This window comes from Saccoglossus kowalevskii, chromosome 13, assembly GCF_978046115.1.
Source record: "Saccoglossus kowalevskii chromosome 13, keSacKowa6.1, whole genome shotgun sequence".
Taxonomy (NCBI): Eukaryota; Metazoa; Hemichordata; class Enteropneusta; family Harrimaniidae; genus Saccoglossus; species Saccoglossus kowalevskii.
In genome coordinates, this window is record NC_140653.1 from 18,666,154 (window position 1) to 18,684,895 (window position 18,742).

General features: G+C 34.7%; 2 protein-coding genes and 1 long non-coding RNA gene across 5 annotated transcripts in view; 1 reads left to right on the forward strand and 2 right to left on the reverse strand.

The window, feature by feature from the left end:
* Positions 1 to 1,422: 1,422 nt before the first annotated feature.
* LOC102803204 (uncharacterized) lies at positions 1,423 to 8,378 on the reverse strand. The gene is made up of 4 exons (XM_006811492.2): positions 7,160 to 8,378; positions 6,526 to 6,600; positions 4,683 to 4,763; positions 1,423 to 2,418 (listed from the first exon to the last, which is right to left on the reverse strand). Exons 1-4 carry the CDS (start codon positions 8,376 to 8,378, stop codon positions 2,342 to 2,344), a joined length of 1,452 nt encoding a protein of 483 aa, XP_006811555.2. The 3' UTR covers positions 1,423 to 2,341.
* A 12-nt stretch (positions 8,379 to 8,390) lies between these two features.
* Positions 8,391 to 16,409, reverse strand: LOC146735052 (uncharacterized). The gene is made up of 2 exons (XR_014931314.1): positions 16,332 to 16,409; positions 8,391 to 8,489 (listed from the first exon to the last, which is right to left on the reverse strand). It is a non-coding gene; the product is annotated as an uncharacterized LOC146735052 (long non-coding RNA).
* Positions 16,410 to 16,608: 199 nt separating this feature from the next.
* Positions 16,609 to 18,742, forward strand: part of LOC100378454 (conserved oligomeric Golgi complex subunit 1-like) — a 77,408-nt gene continuing 75,274 nt past the window's right edge. For all 3 annotated transcript variants that reach the window (XR_014931399.1, XM_085507010.1, XM_085507011.1), the window contains exons 1-3: positions 16,609 to 16,656; positions 17,012 to 17,096; positions 18,536 to 18,580. Coding sequence is in view for 2 of the 3 variants with exons in the window: in XM_085507010.1 (XP_085363136.1) it covers positions 16,635 to 16,656; positions 17,012 to 17,096; positions 18,536 to 18,580 (152 nt within the window). In the remaining variant the exon portion in view is untranslated. The remainder of the gene's footprint in view (positions 16,657 to 17,011; positions 17,097 to 18,535; positions 18,581 to 18,742) is intronic.

The window sequence follows — 18,742 nt, forward strand, 5'->3', positions numbered from 1 at the left end:
CCACTAAAGGAAGTGTTGGTACTGTATTTGTTCTATTACAAGCACTTCATTAAGATGCTTGGTAGAATCACATTCACTCACTTGTGAAAGGATTGTGATACATTTTGTCCATTTCTTTGAGCATTTCATTGACAGCATGCTACAGTGATGCCATACAACATTAATTTGTACTGAATTGTGAAAAATTTTGTCAATAAATCTACCTCTTTATTTAAACTTTTGACAAAATGTACTGTTATTATTGTTACGATTTTAGGCTGTAATGCAAGTCATTTGCATATTGATACACTATATGAAGCATCTTGTGAGGCTCAGTTCCAAGCCTAGCAATTGAGTAATAAATATTTTGGTTAAAAATGCTAATAGTTTGTACTGAATAACATTTGCAGAATTTGTGGCCAAATTAATAATCATGTAACGCATTTGAGACAAAAAACTGATAAGTCGTGTTTCTATCTGAATGTGAGTGAACCAAACTTTTTAAAAATGTGATTACTTATTACAAATTTATAAATAAATGCATGCGCTTTGAATAGAGGAAATACATCATCTTCCATACATTGTAATTCTGTGATTTATGTCTGAAAATAAATCTACTTATGTAGCCTTAAAAATGGTGAGCATTCACACGACTTTATAGCACATGGACTTTGCCTCACAAACAAGAGATTAAATTAATCTACCCTGCTCTTGAGACCATTGGCGGTGTCAGTTGGTCAATACTGCAAAAGTATTAATCAGTCACTCTGTTTTTAATTTTTCAAGTCCGCAAAATTTGTATTCATGTGAATATGTAAAATAACTTTAGAACTTTTAGTTTTGCTAAAAAAATCTGATTTTAAACCCAGTAGACACAATTTTAAATATATTGAGAAATACTAGTGACAAAGTTTTTACAGTATACCAGCAGCAGCAACTGTGATCGTAACTAATATAGATGTCAGTATACCATGTACCCAGCACACAGTAAACTGCTTTATTTTCAGAAGACAAATTTTCATGAATTTTTGGAGAGGGAAAAATTGAAAATTTCATTGGGATCTTATTAAAATCTATGAGTCACTGTGATTGTCACAAAATTTGCTTTTCATTAATGTAATCAAAATATCTTATCGTAAAATTTGATAGCGAGGCAAAAAAGTTTAGTTTATGACGTCCTGAGTGAGCAATGCAGCATACACTGACACAGCACGATCACTGTGTCAACTGGAACAATGAGCAAAGCGTAACAATTACCGATATGGTGTGACAAACCATGACATAAACAATAGAACACAAATTTGACATATCATAATTACTACCTGACAAGGACATAAACAAAGGTATGGCTGGTGCTTGGCATGACAAATCAAAGACCATCCAAAGTACTTCATAAAAAAAAAAAATTCCGTGAGCTTGTGTCGAGATGTACTACTTTCCAACTGAGGCAAAAAATTAATGATCTTTTTTATTTAATTGAGCATCACAGTTTATGCTTCTAGACTAAAATTACAGTAGAATTCAAGATGATGTGAAGGCATGCCATCACGTGATATCATTGACGTCATTCTTGTAATCTACATGAGTCAGCATGTATAGACATGAATGGAGCAACCACTATATCACTGTCTAAGCACTAGGCATAAGGAGCTGCTAGTAAATCACCATAATATGAGTTCCAACTAAGTTCACAGAACAAACGTGCAAAACAACAAGCACATTCCACACAAAGATTTGAAGTTGTTGTCCTGGCAACTAAGGGAAATAATATCTTATAGTGGTACCGGTAATCTAATTTATACTAAAATTAATATGCTATTGCATAATACTTTGAAATGCTGCTCATACTGTAATCATTCCATTAGTTGGACCACATTCATTCAGAATTTTAATCACCTTGCTAGGAAATGCTATTACCTTGACCTTATTGACAAAAATCAAGTTAGTTACAACTTTTTATTTTTTCTGTGTTTTGTTTACATATTTCACCCTTTAGTTCTGTGAAATTACCTCTATTGACATCCATTATTCAACAATCCTAATTCAACCAACTAGTTTTTCTTCTCAAACTTCATCCTCCAAAAATATTTATTTGTTTATGATGCAATTAATGGATAATAATATGTAGAGAATTTCATTCTAATTGGTTATTATTCATTACTGGTGTAATATACATAAGTTGTCTAGTCACATTCTCTATAATTCCTGTATTAATTACCACTCTACATAACTGATTGATGACTGTTAACAGGAAGACACAGTGAGAAGTATTCAGTTTACACAAGATGAGAAAAAGTTCAGAATATACCAGTAGTATAGTAAAAGCATCATCATGTGAATTATTGCAAATAATAATTGTCTTTTAATCGATGCAGGTCTTCAGAGCTTGTATTTGGTTTTCCAATGATTCTCTCTGCTTCCTTTCTTCATGTAGAAGTCCTGTTGTTGAAAATGAACATAATTACAGTTGGACATCACAGAATACACAAAGAAAGCTGTAAACATGTTGATGGGTGACTTGAATGTCAACTCACAAAAAATTGCACTCTGATGATACTTTATTTTGGGATTACCGTACTCGACCGCGTTAGCGCCCAGGGGCCTCAACTCAGAAAATCATGATTTTGTAGGGGTGGGCGCTTACCCGAGCACCCCCCTCGAAAAAGAGTACAAATGAAAATTTTGATTCATCAAGTGACAGATTACGTCTTTGAGGGAAAATCAAATTACTAAATTAATTTGCGTCGTCATTGATTTTCACATCGAAGAAACAGAAATGATCACAAAAAATATGCACATTTTATTACAATATTAATTACGTACCACCATAATTTACGGAATTAAAAACATTTGAGTCTGTTGGAACACAGTCGAAGTCAAAATTGTCATATTATTTCCACTGACGAAGTTGTTGGATCGTACGCAAACTCTCGATGAAAATCACTTTCTGCCATGATGCAATTGCAGATTTGACCTACAGCAGCATCGTTTGTCCTAATGGGTCAAAGTTGGTTATTAACTAATCAGATTGCTGTGTTGAACTGACGCAATTCTTCGGAAATTCCCGAGGACTTTCCGGTAACGCAATGCGGAAGAGAATAATCGATGTCGAAGTACGATCTGTTGGAATTGATTTCAGCGAATAAACGACATGGTTTTTCAAAAAAACTAGTAACTAGCCATTTTTGAGAGGTAAACTGAATATGACATGAAATATTTATCGCATTTTACTTGTATTAACAGGTCATTGTCGAAGCGTAGTTTACACACAGTTACCATGTTCTACGCATTCACAACATGTTCACAGCGGTCGATATCCACGCTGTATCATATAAAAATGATTACCAAGATTCGTTACGCAAGACCAAGTTTTAAATTAGTTGCATTTTGAAGGGGTGGGCGCTTTGCCGAATGTGACCCCAAATATAAAAATTGCGCAAAAGTGGGGGGTGGGCACTTGCCCGGGCATGGGCGCTAACGCGGTCGAGTACGGTATATAATAAAAATATGAGGTTATTACGAGGATACCTCAAAGTATGCACGTAGACAGTACAGCTGAGTATCGGAGGTCGATGCAACGGCATACTGTCTGAGTGCATACTTTGAGGAATTTTTGTAATTTTATTATTATATATCTTTTCCTTCCAAGGATACACCATGGGAATGCCGATATCCAAAATGTTTCGAACAAAATCAGCAAACTCCTTTGTGTGGAGTCCAGTCAAACCCTGGTGGCAGCCATGTTTGTTTTTATGATTAGACTTAGAGGACGCTTAGGCAGGTAATCATTCCATATTTGGAATTCGCATTTCCTAATATGGTAGGATGAAAATAGCCCATAAAATACCGCAAAATTCGACACTCTTTAATAATACATGTATAGTTTATTGCATCTTTAGAAATAAATATTTCCATTAGTATGTAGCAATAACATTTTATGAAAAAACAAGTACATAAATAAGAAAAAATAAAAGATTTAGAATCGCCCTCTAGTGGTGAAGTTGTACAATGATGCAACACTTTCATAGACCATAGTCTCTCAACAGGTGGAACAGAGCCTACATATGTACGGAATGACTCAAATAATCAATGGTTTTAAGAAACAAAATTAGAGACAAGACTTTTTTTTAATAGTACAACATGTAGATGTTTCGTACATTGCCAAAAAGTGGACACAGAAAGCATAGCATACACGCTACATACAGACGTTGTGCATTAAATCATATGCAAGTGAAAAAAAAATGGCTACAGGGTTGTGTTTAGAACTCCAGAGGGCGCCATCAATTGAAATCCAATTTTGTCAAGTGATCTAAAGAGATTATAGGATGACAACTTTTTGGGGGCCCTGGGCGAATTTTAAATTACGCTGTCATCCTGAGAGGCTGAGCTCTTCTCTGATGGCCTGTCACTGATGATATTATGTGTCATTTCCTATAATGGTGTATGTTGTGCGTGGTCATTTTCCACGGTCCCCATCACATGAACGATTTTGACAAAATGGCGTCTACCAAAAGTTTTCATATCAAATTTTATGTTATATACTAGCCTTGTGTAAGGCCACTACGTGCAATCGTGTCTAAAACAATGTTTCTGTAAGATTTCACAATCTTTATGTGGTTTAAACAAATATTTAAACAAAAAAATGTTCAAAGTAACAGCTATTAAATTGTTGTTTTAAACAGCAGTTTTAAATATCCACTTACTTTCAAGATTTTTAACTCTCTCCTCAGACTTTATCCTCTGTTGTTTTTCATTTTCATATCTCTCTTGCCATTCATTTGTAACTGAAATGAAAGCCAATAAAAAATGAATCATTTTTAATGCATAAATATAATCCTATACAACTGCATAGTGGTAACACTGCTCCTATAACCTAAATATCAAATTAATAATATTGTCTTCAATTTGTTGAAGGGTTACAACAGGTGAGGTGTTATGTTAAAAGAGCAAGCTGTGTTTTAGTCAATTTTTTCGTATTTTTTTAATTCATTTAGTACTGAACCAAAATGAACTTTGTGATTATTAAAGTAGACACAATGTAATGGGGCATTTATGATAATGAGTTTTTCATCAAATTAATTGAGCAGCTGTCTGAGAACTATTTTACATGTGCATAGATCATGTACATCCTAACAATTTACCCTGCGTATATTCAGTTGCTACGGTAAGACCACAAAGGTTCTTTTGGTTCAGTATCACATGAAAAATCAATCTCCTTATTGGCAGTATTCCTATGATAGAGAATAGCATAAAAGAATCACAATTACTGTTTACATTTACCGGTATCTGAATTTTGGTTGGCATCACAGAATTTACATTTATATGCTGGCACAGACAGTAAGCACTGACTAACAAAATAATAATCACCATCATCATCATCAGTTTATATACATCATTACATGTAATGAATTAGAAAGCTAAATCAAGATACAAAAGCCTTTCATTAAAAGCAACTAAAGACTCATTATGGAAAATATGTCTTTATCTTTGTGTCAGTTGACGTGCACTGACTTTGAAGGTCACTTTTCAGACATTTTGATATGCAAATTGCAAGTACTGACGATACACATCAGTACTGTAAATTACATTATTTTAACTAGAATTAATTTTCACTGATTTTTTACAAGTTGAATGTAAAATTATAGGAATAAAGAAATATTTGCTGAATTTTATTTTCTGAATCATCCCTTCATAGTACATTTTGCCACTGCATGTGACAGGGCTGGGAGGCTATGTTCTTACCATAATGGCATTACAGAGACGAATGCGCTTTCCCAACATCAAACAGCTCCAGTTAAAGGGGAGCAGAGGTCTGGCTTTTGTCACTCTGTACATGAAATTTGAGATCTATGAGTGAATTCTGTCGATAAAAACAACTTGTATCTGCTGTGAAATGTCCTAAATATTGGGTATAAAACGGGCTGTGAAGTAGACCATCCTCTGCTCCCCTTTAAACACAAGCACCTGAAGTTTCAGCTGAAGTTGAATCCATGGCAGGGTGCCACCAGTGGCTTTGGCCTATCTAATCCGTCTAAATATACCAGTCTTACTATTAATGTAGTTAAGGAATATATGTCTAGTTATTGATGTACCAACTATAAAAGACTGAGGCTTTGAGTTCCAGAATTGCACAATAACTATATGGGACAGCCACCTTTGCTTTTCAACTTAGTAAATGTATTTTTTGTCTGACTTGATAAGGATGCTCTATTAGTCACACACTGATCAACCAAATATAAAAATATCCATAATATTGCTGAGAAAAAATTTAAACATTCATTAAAAGTATAAAAATATATAAGAAATACATGTACTAATATGATGGTGTGACGAGATTCAGGAGATCAATTTAGAGGAAGAGTAATTTTAATCCTAGCATAACTCACTGCGCCCTCAGCGATAGATTCTGAACATAACTTACTACAAATCCGCCATTGAGGGCGCAGTCGTACACTGATCATGTTAAGTTATGTGAGCGATGCTTGTATATAATACAAATCAGATTGGTATGTAATACACTGCCATTTGTTTTGGATAAATACTCACTTTCTGTTGACCTTTCAAACTTACTGGCTGCCAGACTGATCAGCTCTTGCGCTGTTTGTAATATATACACAGGATCTAAAAGGAAAAACAAAGTAAAATATATGATATACCTGTGAGAGGAATCTAACAACCAACAATTTTAAATTATTTCAAAGAACGGCCTTGTATTAAACAGACAATTTTAAAACCAGTTTCTGTAGATTCAAATGCACACTTCAGAACTCAAAAAAAAAGTACTTTTTGCAATTGTGTGAATAAACAACTTAATACTGTGCTAATTTCTAATCTTGAAACAGAATTCTATTTTCAGAGCAACATATTTTACAGAATTGTCCAATAAAATTTGTTTTTTCACAGAAGCTTTTTGACATGAATCGATTAGAGTAATTAGAACCAAAATATATCAAAAAATTGTCCAATAATGACACAACAGTCTGTAACAGAGATGAAACAGAAATTAAAATTGTCAAAAAACGTAACTGATTAATATCTCTGATGGGATTAGATACAGAAATCTGAAGTCAATTAATTAGACTGAATGAAAAATTATAATATCCACAATTCCTTTTAATTCGAACCAGATACCAAATCGATACAAATCCATAAATGTATATACAATTTGAATCTTTCTCACCTTCTTTGTCAGAGGCATTTTGAAAAACTTTTTCAGAAGTTTCTGAGTGTTTATTATTTTCATGAAGCCAGGACGGTGGATTTTTTCCCAGGTCGTCATTATTTTCATTGGTAATATTATTTAAGGAACTCGTCCTCCGCAGGGATCCATGTGATCTGAGGTTTAGTTTCAATGAGTCGGTGGAGATTCTGGGAGGAAGATATTTCTGCAACGTGTTTTTGTTGGTCTTGAAAGAACTTCTGTTCTGTGAACCCATTATGACGGGTCTGTTGAGTAACAATGGTGAACTGTTTTCATTAGGTTCTGTATTATTAACAGTTTTGTGCACAAGAATGCCTGGAGCAGACGGTCGTCGTTCTCGTTTCATTATTACAGGTTGTCTTGGTAATGCTGAATCATCCATTGAAAGGTTGGATTCAGCACTGTCCAAAAGAGCAGCTACCAAATTCTTGTGCAAATTTGAATCACTTCCAGTAGTTTGCCGACGATGTTTTGAAAAAAGAGAATCTGTGAAAACAGATGATCTTTTTCGAGGTGATTTTAGTCTAATTCTTAGCTGGAAATCCTCCCAGAGCTGAATTTGATTTGAAGATGGGTTTTCAATATTAAGTTGGATCACATTTGCATTACATTCTTCACGTCGGCCATACTCGTCATGAAAATGACACAAGAAAGCACCTGGAGAAAAGAAGATGCCGCAGTCCTTGCAACGAATGCACTTTGATTCGCTGCGTGTGTGGTACTTGGGTAACAGTACACCCAATTGAGTTCCCTTACTGCTGCAGTGTTTTACAGGTAGCTGTTGACTCATATTCCGCCTCAATCTATCTGATGCATTCAGCGCTTCACACACATTCTCTTCTATCTCCATCTCAGATTCCACATCATTTGAATCGCCACACGATCCCTCATCAGATGGTATAACCTGCGAGTTATGTGATCTCAATGACGACAAGAATCGTTCAGACCTTGTCAGTTTCTGTGATGAAGCAAGGATGGGCTGATCAGTTAATTTGGCAAGTTCTGTATCCAACTCTGCAATAATACTATCCAAACCACTGCCAGAATCATCAAGATTTTGATTAATTCTTCTAAACTTGGGAGAAGTTCGCAAATTTCGAGATGGTCTCACATGTACTGTCATTGGGCTCATATTTTCCATGCTAATGTCTGCATGATTCGACAAATCTCTTAGGTCTAACTGACTGGAGGATGCCATTTTAAATCGATCTTTGAACTGTTGCCTTGGTGACCTCCGCATGTCCCACGAGTGATTAATTTCTAGCAAATAATATCATCACGAACACTTTGATCTTCTTAGAACAGGAATCTGCAAATAAAGGAATTTCAACCTATTAGGAGGAATACTCGCAGCTGTATGATAAACTGAGCAGGTTGCTTTAACTTCACAGAAAGTCTATTCTCAATACCTCAAAAATGAATGAGTGTGATTTTGAAATGAAAAGGCAACATAACGAAAACAGCTCATAACAACATGTTGTACTAAAGCATCATGCACATTTAATAGTTTTTGAGGAGACAGAAAAAGAATTCTATTTGTCATCTCTCATATTCTAGTATGCCGAGCAGATCGGTCACATGAAATAGAATAAATATAAACCCTCTGTTCATGCAAATCACACCTTGGATTATTGAGCTGAATTATTTTACCAGGCCTGCCGTTGCCTGCCGTTGCCTGCCGCTGACACCTCAGACATTCAAATTACCACACAAGTTTGACAAGTAAACTCCCAATTTTGAGATGACTGTACAATTATTAACTGTAAGATTCCAGGTATACAAATATTTGGCTTCCTCATGTGACATCTGTTTAATCAGGGTGATAAATTTTCATAAATTCCTCAGTTGCACTTAATATTTGCTTATTATTATAAGGCCAATTATTATTTTTGCTGCATGTGATTGCTGTTGGTGATATTGTGTGTTATTCTAATATAAAAGAAAGTTTGGGGTCAACCTCTAAAAACTTGGGGTTATTGGAACTACACAATTTTGTTTGTCATGCCAACTGACAAGCAAAATAGGCTGACAATATGTTTTGAATAAATAGTTGGTTCTCTAGACTAGAAGGCACCAATTTGATTGGCAGGCGTTTAGTCTAGGATGCAGCATTTAAAGACAGTTCAATGTATAGACGCTGAGAGTACCACACCAGCTTTGAACTATTCTATATTTCAATATGAAAGTTATTTCAACAACAACAAAAAGAACGTGACAGTGATGCGATTGACGTCTGATAAGCATGATGCGCAAATGAAATACAACAAAGCAAAAGTAAGAGGTTGCTTTTGGTAATAACGGGTCAAAAGCAAGTGAATATCAGTTGGTGCCATTGAGTCTTGAGAAAACAAACTGTCTAGCCAATTTTAAAACAGGTATGCCAATTTGATGCACTAACACATGCTCTAGGGTTGCTGCAAGGAACTCGTATTTACTGTGAACAAAATAGTGACCCAACCAGCAGTATTGCAATATAATTCCATGTTTTGCCAACAAAATAGCAATATTGATAGTTCAAATGTTTAAAGTTTGTAATGGCAATCTGATATCAAGATATCTACTTTGTTAGCAAAACAGTGAGCTATATTCGATACTGCTGGTTTGATTGCTCTTTCATTCACAGTCAAGTTATGGAAGATGCTTGTGTTCCGAATGACATGTATATAGGGTAAGAGGTGATTGGCAAAATTCAGACGACATAAATGTTTGAGTAACTAATGTGGAATCAAGATTAAGTCCATGAAAAGATGTGACCATGGATAGAACTTTACGCAGCACATGACAGTGTTTCCTATTTGGTTATATCACTTCAAAAATCTCAAATTTGGGAAATGTGAAGGAATGTTTTTCAGAGTACTCAATTTCACTGAAAAACCTGTCTTAGGAGGCACACTACAGATGAAATGCAGATATTGCTATGTTGTTGAGTGATATATTGAGAATTCCTTGATCCCAACCAGTCATAGACTGTCACTAATCTATATATCATGAATATTCATAGAGCTACTTTATTTTAACACTACTATAAACATTTTGATCCCAAAAGTCAACTTTTCACAAAACAAACCTGCAATTTCATATTTCAAAACTTTTGATTAAGACTTATTATTATTGGAAAATTATGTCCATTTGGTCCAAAATTAACAAGGAAATTATAATTCCGCAGGAAAAATTATGGTGTTTAAAAGTGTAAATCAAGTCAATAAATGCAATTTACCTCATTGCAAACAATAAATTTCAATTTTGCTTTAACCATTCCTGTCACAAGTGAGCATTTGTGCAAATTCAATGACAATTTTGGTCTCAGAACACACTTGAAATTTCAAAATCATGTATTTTTTCTATAATTTCTCTGCTAATTTTAAACCAAATTTTGGATACAATTGCCTACAGGTCTTTTTCTTTGAAAAATAAGTGAAAATTACTGTAAAATGACTAATTTTCACTGGGTTTAAATTTCACTGATTTACCATTTCAGGCATATTCAGTGGGTTTTTAATTCACGGTTTCGTCATTTAGATAATGTGTTCTATGCTAAATTTTACATATTCACTGTGTTTTAATTTAGCTCATTTTTCCAGTCAGCGAAATAAGCTAAATTAAAACCCAGTGAATAATTACCCCCTTTACAGTATGTAGATTTATTTGTGTCAAAGGTCACAAAAGTTGACTTTTGCATTCAAAGGTTCAAGTACTGGTAGAAAAAAATAGTAGTGATCTAAAAATGAAATTAATAAACAAGTATGCACATGAATGTATACAGGCACTGCACCTCAACTTTATACATGCTACTGGCAAAATGACAAGACAGATAATTGAAAGTCAAAATGCTTTGAAAACCAAGTTCAATAGGTATATATCACAAATACAACTTGTACTGCCACCGTGGACAAAGGACACTATATAAAACATATGTACTTAACCCCAGTGTTTGTGTGAATGAAATGCGCTTGACTCAATCAATGAAAGGAATCATCATGGAGCTTTCTCTACACCCCACCTGTGATGTGTTTATATTTCTCCCTTCCTGCCTGTATACTAACCAAAAAAACCAGTATAGGTTCAAACAATGGGTCTTAAGCATAATATAAAGATTTGAATTTTCAAACACTCTGATTGGGTGGTAGAAAATGTTGAAAAACAACTATTCCAGGGGTCTGATAATGGACTATAGCCGAGTACATATGCAACTGTCGTGTCACAACACAATACTGATATTTTAAAAAACCCACTGCATTCACCTTTGAGAAATTGGGTTACTCGAATAAGGTTTGCCCAGACAAGACTGACAGGTCATATAATTAGAGACTTGTTATTTTCAAACCATTGTGGTTCACAGACGTCAGTGTCAGACTGCATCAAAATGAGCAATTACTTGTCTGTCAACTCTATTGCTGCTACCAACAAAAAAAATTAGAAAACCAAAAATGGGATTTGAATGAAAGCGTGGCAGCAAACAAAATCTATCGGCCATTTCTATAAAGCAGTTGTCAAATTGTTCATGCTCGACAAAAAATATGAATTTTATATAAATGTGATCATACATCACCTAGAACAATACATGGCACACCAACAGAGACAAATGCAGGGAAAAACTAAATTTGCTGGTACTAGTAATATACAAACTGAGCCTTCAGGAACGTTAAACCTAGCCAAGAAAGCCAGCACCAATTATCATCAACTCAAGCACTTGCACGGCAAGGCAAAGCAAGGCAGAATGCAAAAAAACAATGACGTACAGTTCCACAGGACTATAATGCTGTAAGAAAAATATCGTTTGAGCACATTCAATCCTTTTCTATTGTAATTCTATCTCTGTAGAAGAAGGCTTTGGTAAAAGGCGGCACTCTGGATCAATGTTACAGTTTTATTCATTAGTAACCAAGCAGTAAACAAGCCATGACCCTGAATTGTAAAACAGAATTTACCGGGTAACTTACAATTGCATGGCTGTGACAGTGATAAGTTTTAGCAATTACATGTTCATATTCGTGTTGTTGAAAAATATGGGAGAAAATCAAAATCAACAAAATCCAGAAGCGCACATGGGAAAAAAAATGTCAACTAAAAAGCCACTGCATTTATATTTAATTTGTACTATAATGACTGATCTTATGAAACAAATTATTACAGATACTAGGTATTTTATGATAAATCAATGCTTTGTTGTTAAAAGTTACCCCTATAGGTACTTGGAGTAGTTAATAGGACAGAAAGAACTCCATTATTCAAAGTGTTAACCTTCCAGAAACCACTTGTTGAATTGGACCACAGTACCACTATATTAAACCAGGGTTCTTTACAGTGCAGCAGTTTTATATATTATTACAAAACATATATGGAGTTTTCTAAACTCACACCATAGATGGCCTTGTGAGTAGATCAACATCTTGCATCATTGCAAAAAACCGTTAACCTGCCTTAACCTTTATATCTATAACAGTCCTCCCCTATTTTTAAATTACCCACATCTATTCTGAAGGCAGGTCACACCATTATGGCCAAATATATGTGTATAAGGTTGGGAAGGTTATCAACGCAGACTATTTACAGTGTACATAGTATTTTAGATAGCCCTCTGGGATTACTTAGTTTTCACTTATTCTATAGTAAAACTTATTGAATCTTCTCTGATTGAAATTTTGGCACAGTGCCCACCATTAGATTTTTGTAAAGGATTAGACATACACACACAAAATTAAATTTTTGAACTTCAACACTCACACTGACTAATTTCTGATAAAACAATTACAAACTTAAGTTGGAGATGCAAAGTGTGGTTCAAGTGAAGTGGTTGTTATTCCTATCAACATTTCTATGCTTTCGAGAGACACCTCAAAAATTACTTCTTAAAATTTTTACACTAGGTAGATATACTGCATTGGGCCAATGCAAAATGCACTATAAAATCAAACATTGTGAATATGCGAAGTTAATTATATAATTTATAATTCTCTCCACAAATCAGTAATTTAAAACATGTGAATATATTTGCAACATCAAATCCACTGAAATTAAACCAATAATATATTTCCTGCTGCAATTTATAACAAAATGTAGAGAGAAACCTAAAATTTGGGTGTCCAAAATAAATTTGGTACCCAGTTTTATTTTTCATTAACCAGAGTAAATTAACAGTTAAAATTTAGTCATGGGTTTAATAGTGAATGGCAATGGCATGCATGAATTCAAGTTTCTTAGGAACAGTACTATGCCGGACATAAAAACGTGGATACAATGTACAAACAAAAAAAAGATAAGATTTAAGCCTATATTGATAGGTGCAAATCTAATTACAAACTTTTAAAGAAATGTTTACAAATAAAACATTTTCATGAAAATGTCATCACTATATGTAGTTTTAAATTTCGCACCCCTCAAAAAACAACAAATACATGTATATAACAAAAATAATATTTTTAAAACTGACCTACAGAGCAATCAATGTACTGGTACTTACCAAGTCAGGCATGTAGACTGACTGGACCCAGCTGGCAGTATCTCATTTGATGAAGAATGTCAGTTACAAGCAATTAAAACAAGTCGCAGCATGTTTTCCAAATTGACACAAAACTTTACTACAAATTTGTAGTTTGGAGTTAAAGAAATCAAAGCAAAATATAAACTGATATCTATAATGCCTATTTATTTAATTAATAATAGATAAATATGAAACATTTTTAGCAAATCTGATTGATTCACTGAACAAGAATTCTCTGCACTTAACCGTAATTAATGCAGCCAGTGTGAACAGTATCTTTCTATAAATTGGCATTATCATTGACAATGGGTTTTGACGCCTAGGGGAGGTCACCATAACAAAGAGAATACCGTTTGGGAGAGACATTATGTTCAAAATTTTACATGCAAGTAGTGGTAACCATGACAAAGACCTTAAAAAACCAACAAGATTGACACAAAACAACCTACACAAGTGTTTTTTCACACTAAACAAGGTTGTTGATGTTTCAAACTTCCCACCAGAAGACGTGATTGGCCATCACGACTACTTTGCAATTATCAACCGATAAGCTGAATGCCAAGGTTGGGTAGCGACAGGTGGTCTGATCTATTAAATAGACCTGTCTCCCTGAGGGAGGGAAAATAAGAGCTTAGGTCCATACTTGTTCCAGTACATGTTGATCTATTCAATCATACAGGTGGAAGTAAAGAAACAAATTTACATTCAGACTACAAAACAATGTTGATTCTTTTAACAGAACGAGGAGCAATTTCACGGATATGATTTTTTACAGTATTAAGTCAGCAAAATAGAAAAGAAAACAAATACTAGTTAAGCCCAAAGTACTTTCAGACAAAATACATAGTCTTTTTCAACAGGGCTTGAACTTCAGAGTTGACAGTTTCAAAGCCGAATTTAGCTCAGCTTATCAATGCATATGAATAGAGTACTTTTTCGACAGGAACTAAGGCAAAACGTGTTACCTTTAATGGCTCCACGAAATTTGAGTCTGTTTTAGTCAGTATTCAAATCTTTAATCTTATATCATCATGCATACCTTTTGTTTATTTTAATCAGTAAACAATCTCAGCTAATCTCCATTAAAAACTCTAACGGTTGCCCTAGCACAGCATAGATAAACGAGGGAGATAGTTCTGATTGTTTGCCTGGTTGACTGAATACCTACTCGAAACACAATATCTATACAATAACTGGCTTGGTGTCTTCATTGTCACAATACAAGAATCTGGGGTTGGGAATACACTCTATACCGCCGTTGGCAAAAATCCCATTGAGTTGGCAAATTGAAAATGGCTAAGCTATACTGAACAAGATGAATGAATGAAAGGGCGTTGGTATATCAATAACATAGCACATGGTTTTTACAAGTTGACTGCTGCTGCTACATGGGTTTTTTTTCCCTGAAGGGAAAACGGGAAAACTGAAATATCTATGATAGAGCAATAACTTTGAAATTGCTCAGAAATGTGGTTCAAGAAATCCTAACGATAAAACGAACAAAGTTCAAATTGTTGTGATGCATTTAAAATTTTGCATTCAAAGGTGATATTTTGATCTTTAAAATAACGAAACTTTTTTTTTAAAAAGGTGTGAATTAATTTCACAGTTCATAGATTTCTTTGATGAAAAGTTCATCCTCTCTATAATGAATTCTTCTATCCCTTCAAAGTCAGGTGTGATCATGACAATACAAGGTTGGGCCGGAGGTGTAACGTTGATAATAACACAATGCGATATGCATTTTCGGTACCAGTAAAGTTACTTCAACTACACCAGGGAGCTGTAATGAGACTACACCCACAAATCCATGCACTCAACAAATCTGTGCAACATAGAATTGTAACATTCCATAAACAAAATCAAAGCCAAACATAGTTTTAGAATTACACTGTAGATTGAGGAGATGTGTTTGAATACTATCCTTCTGAAATATGGCAAGACAATTGGGAGAATTATGCTCGAATTTAAGTCAAAGAATGCCAACCTTTAGTCAGCTTTCACACCAAAAAAATGTCAATGATTTTAATGTGAAATAATAACCGTTTGGTTCAAAAATTAAGAAATACATTAAAATGAACAAATTGTTGCAGCAATATTTTGCCAGGAATAAACTTATGAAACGATTCCAGTTGCAAGATTGTGATCCACCAATATAATGTTCTGGCCAGATCTAGTATTTATCTTTGTGCATTCAAGAGTCTCAGACTCCAGAACATGCACAGTTAAAATAATAATTGTTCCAGTAATCTAAAATAAGTCTTTTTTGTAGCTCCATGCTTCTCTCTATGTATGGTAAAATAATTCTTCAACAACCACACACAATTGAAAATCACTCAAGTGAATTGAAATTTTAAAAATGATTATGTACACTAAAATGAAGGTCAACTACACTGGGAAACCGCAAGTACAGTGAAAATGAATAGGCGGCAATTTCCACCAAGTTTAGTTTACTATGGCAATGAATGACTGGTTGTGTAAGTACTAACTGACAGAAAGACTGGTAACCACTTCTCAAGACGAGTGCAGCAAAGGGTTTTACTTTAGAAATAACGCTAACGAAATTAACACTTTTAAACAGAAACTTATAATTTTGTGAGAAAATTATTAACTGAGCACGGATTATGTCCAAATATACAAAACAGCTGATCAAATAAACAAGTAACTCACCTGCGTTGGATGAGAATAGACTTGAGTGTTGGAGAAAGAATCGTCTGTGTTATCCGAGATGGCCGCCACCATTTGAATAACATAGTGGAGGCTCTTTCAACAAATATTTTATTGAAGGCAGAGTTTCTACATCTCAACGTAACAACTTTATATTCATTGTTATGTTTTTCAAGATATTTCTTAAGTTTAGTATTACTATTCCAAAAGTAGTAATATTTTTCTGGAGAAAAAGCTAATGTTGTATATGCTACTTACTTTATGTATGTACGAGGTTGAAGCACCTCCCATTGTGCATTAGTCAAAATGGCGGAACTGAAGTTGACAGGTTTGTGCCATTCGTTTGTTATTTTGACGATTTTATTGTAGTAACATCGTCCGATTTATGTCATAGTTTGATTTAAGCAACGTGGTTATGATGCGAAAGAATATGTGTAGCTTTCTGTTAAATAAGCTGTCAATTATTGGCGTAAGCAGCAAATGAAATCGGACCAGCCCACCGACAGTGCCACGTTGTTTACATCGGCACAGCTGTGGAAGGCCGAGCCCATGGATGGTAATAGAACTGAAAAACCCAAGAGTTTTTGTTCCATGATATGATAAATAGATCTCTGATTCGTATGACATTGACATTTTCCAATGATGTTTTTTTTTTTTTTAATTTATTTTCTTTGCATTCACAGCTAGTGCCCTGTTAGACTTGGATACAAATGCCTTATTTGAGAAGCACACAATTGAGGAAATCAGGAAGGTTGAGAAATCCACCAGGTATATGTGCATCATTATTACAGTGGTCGTAAACTAGATTCGTATTATGGGTAACTTGAAACTTCCTTGGAAAAATTCCAATAACCCCATCAACTTCCCCAAGATGGTTGAAGCGATCGCAAATAAATATTGTGTATGAATAATTTACAACTAGTTTGGAATTTGAAAACAGACAACAACTTAGCCATATGAAAAATAATAATAATGAGGATAATGAGATGTAGCAAATCGTTTTCATATCATTTGATAGCGCCAATAAGGAAGTCCCTCTCTATATATATATTCATAGGGACTTTCCTAGAAAGTTTGATAACTCCTCATATGAATCTTGTTTGTACCCACTGTATTATTTATTGTAGACTAGTTCCAGTCGGTGTTATTTTTTATCATTATATTAAAATGAGTGAATGTTACTTTTTTTGTGAAATTGTTGGTGTTATACGAGAAATCACCCAATGTTCAATTCTGCAGGAGAACCATTACTCTTATAAAAAATATTCATAAAATGCGAACACTATGTTTCATGAAGACATGAATAATTGTTATATAAAATATTCATAAATGTTTTATAAATTTCAAATGACTGTTGAAAACAACTTGACCAATCACTTTGCCTTAGCAGATTCATACTGCCCATATGTAATTCAGGAAACCTGCAAAGGCTTGTGGGTAATGGTAATGGGCATTATAAAAAGCTTCTATTCTCGGGGGCTGAGCTACGTCACAAATGTTCCATGTTGCTAAGACGCGCACCACTGTACCATGTATTTCTATAGGCTCTGTGCGATCTGCTGTCGAACGCCGGTCAAGCCGGTGAAAATTCAAGAAAACAACGCAAACTTTACTTTGAAGTTATCCTGAACAACCGAATTTATATATGTTACACACGTAGGGCTAATCTTGTTACACTGTTCAGGGGGGTCTCAACAACCATCCCAAAGTACTGTTTTCTTCGAGTTTTTTGCCCTTGTTTTGACAGAGATGGTTGCCCGGCGGCGAAAATGCCCAGATGTCCGGCCCCGAGTATAGCTAATGAAAGTTTCTTCTTTGGTTTTAAATCAAGTGCTCTTCCTAGATAATTGTTCAGACAGTGTTGTTTGTACTGATCCTGGAATATTCTGGCTGGCGAGCATCTGGGCATTTTCACTGCCTGGCAACCATCACTGATGAAAACAGTGATCAAAAACCCTCAGAAAACTGTATTTTGTGCTAGTAGTATAACAAGACTGCCCCTACATGTGCAACTATATACAATTTGGTCATTCAGGAATGCCTGTATTTTAGCTGTTTTCATCAGCTCCGCATTCCGCAGATCGCACACAGCCCATCTAAATACATGATACAGTGGTGTGTGCCCTAGCAACATAAAACGTGTGATGTAGATCTGCCAAGAATTTATCGAATCCAAGTTAATGGCCGTACTTGTGTGTATTTTTCAGATTTCAAATTGAGAAAAAGAAGGAAGATCTGCGACAGATGGTCGGGTAAGTCCAACTCTTTATTTTAAGTTTTCAAAAATTATGTTAATACTTCATAAGGTTTGAGGGATGAATTGGCAATAGTCCTGTTGATAACCACTTTAATGAATGAAAACTGGTTGGTCTTTTGGACAATCATGAAAATAATCCAGAAATCACATTATATCC

Bases quoted from the DNA above. Each gene is read 5' to 3' on its own strand.
- LOC102803204 (XM_006811492.2), bottom strand. From the start codon at position 8,378: ATGGCATCCTCCAGTCAGTTAGACCTAAGAGATTTGTCGAATCATGCA. The intron at 6,601-7,159 runs GTGAGAAAGATT...TTTTCCTTTTAG, and splicing joins AAATGCCTCTGACAAAGAAG to ATCCTGTGTATATATTACAA. The intron at 4,764-6,525 runs GTGAGTATTTAT...CTTTCATTTCAG, and splicing joins GTTTGAAAGGTCAACAGAAA to TTACAAATGAATGGCAAGAG.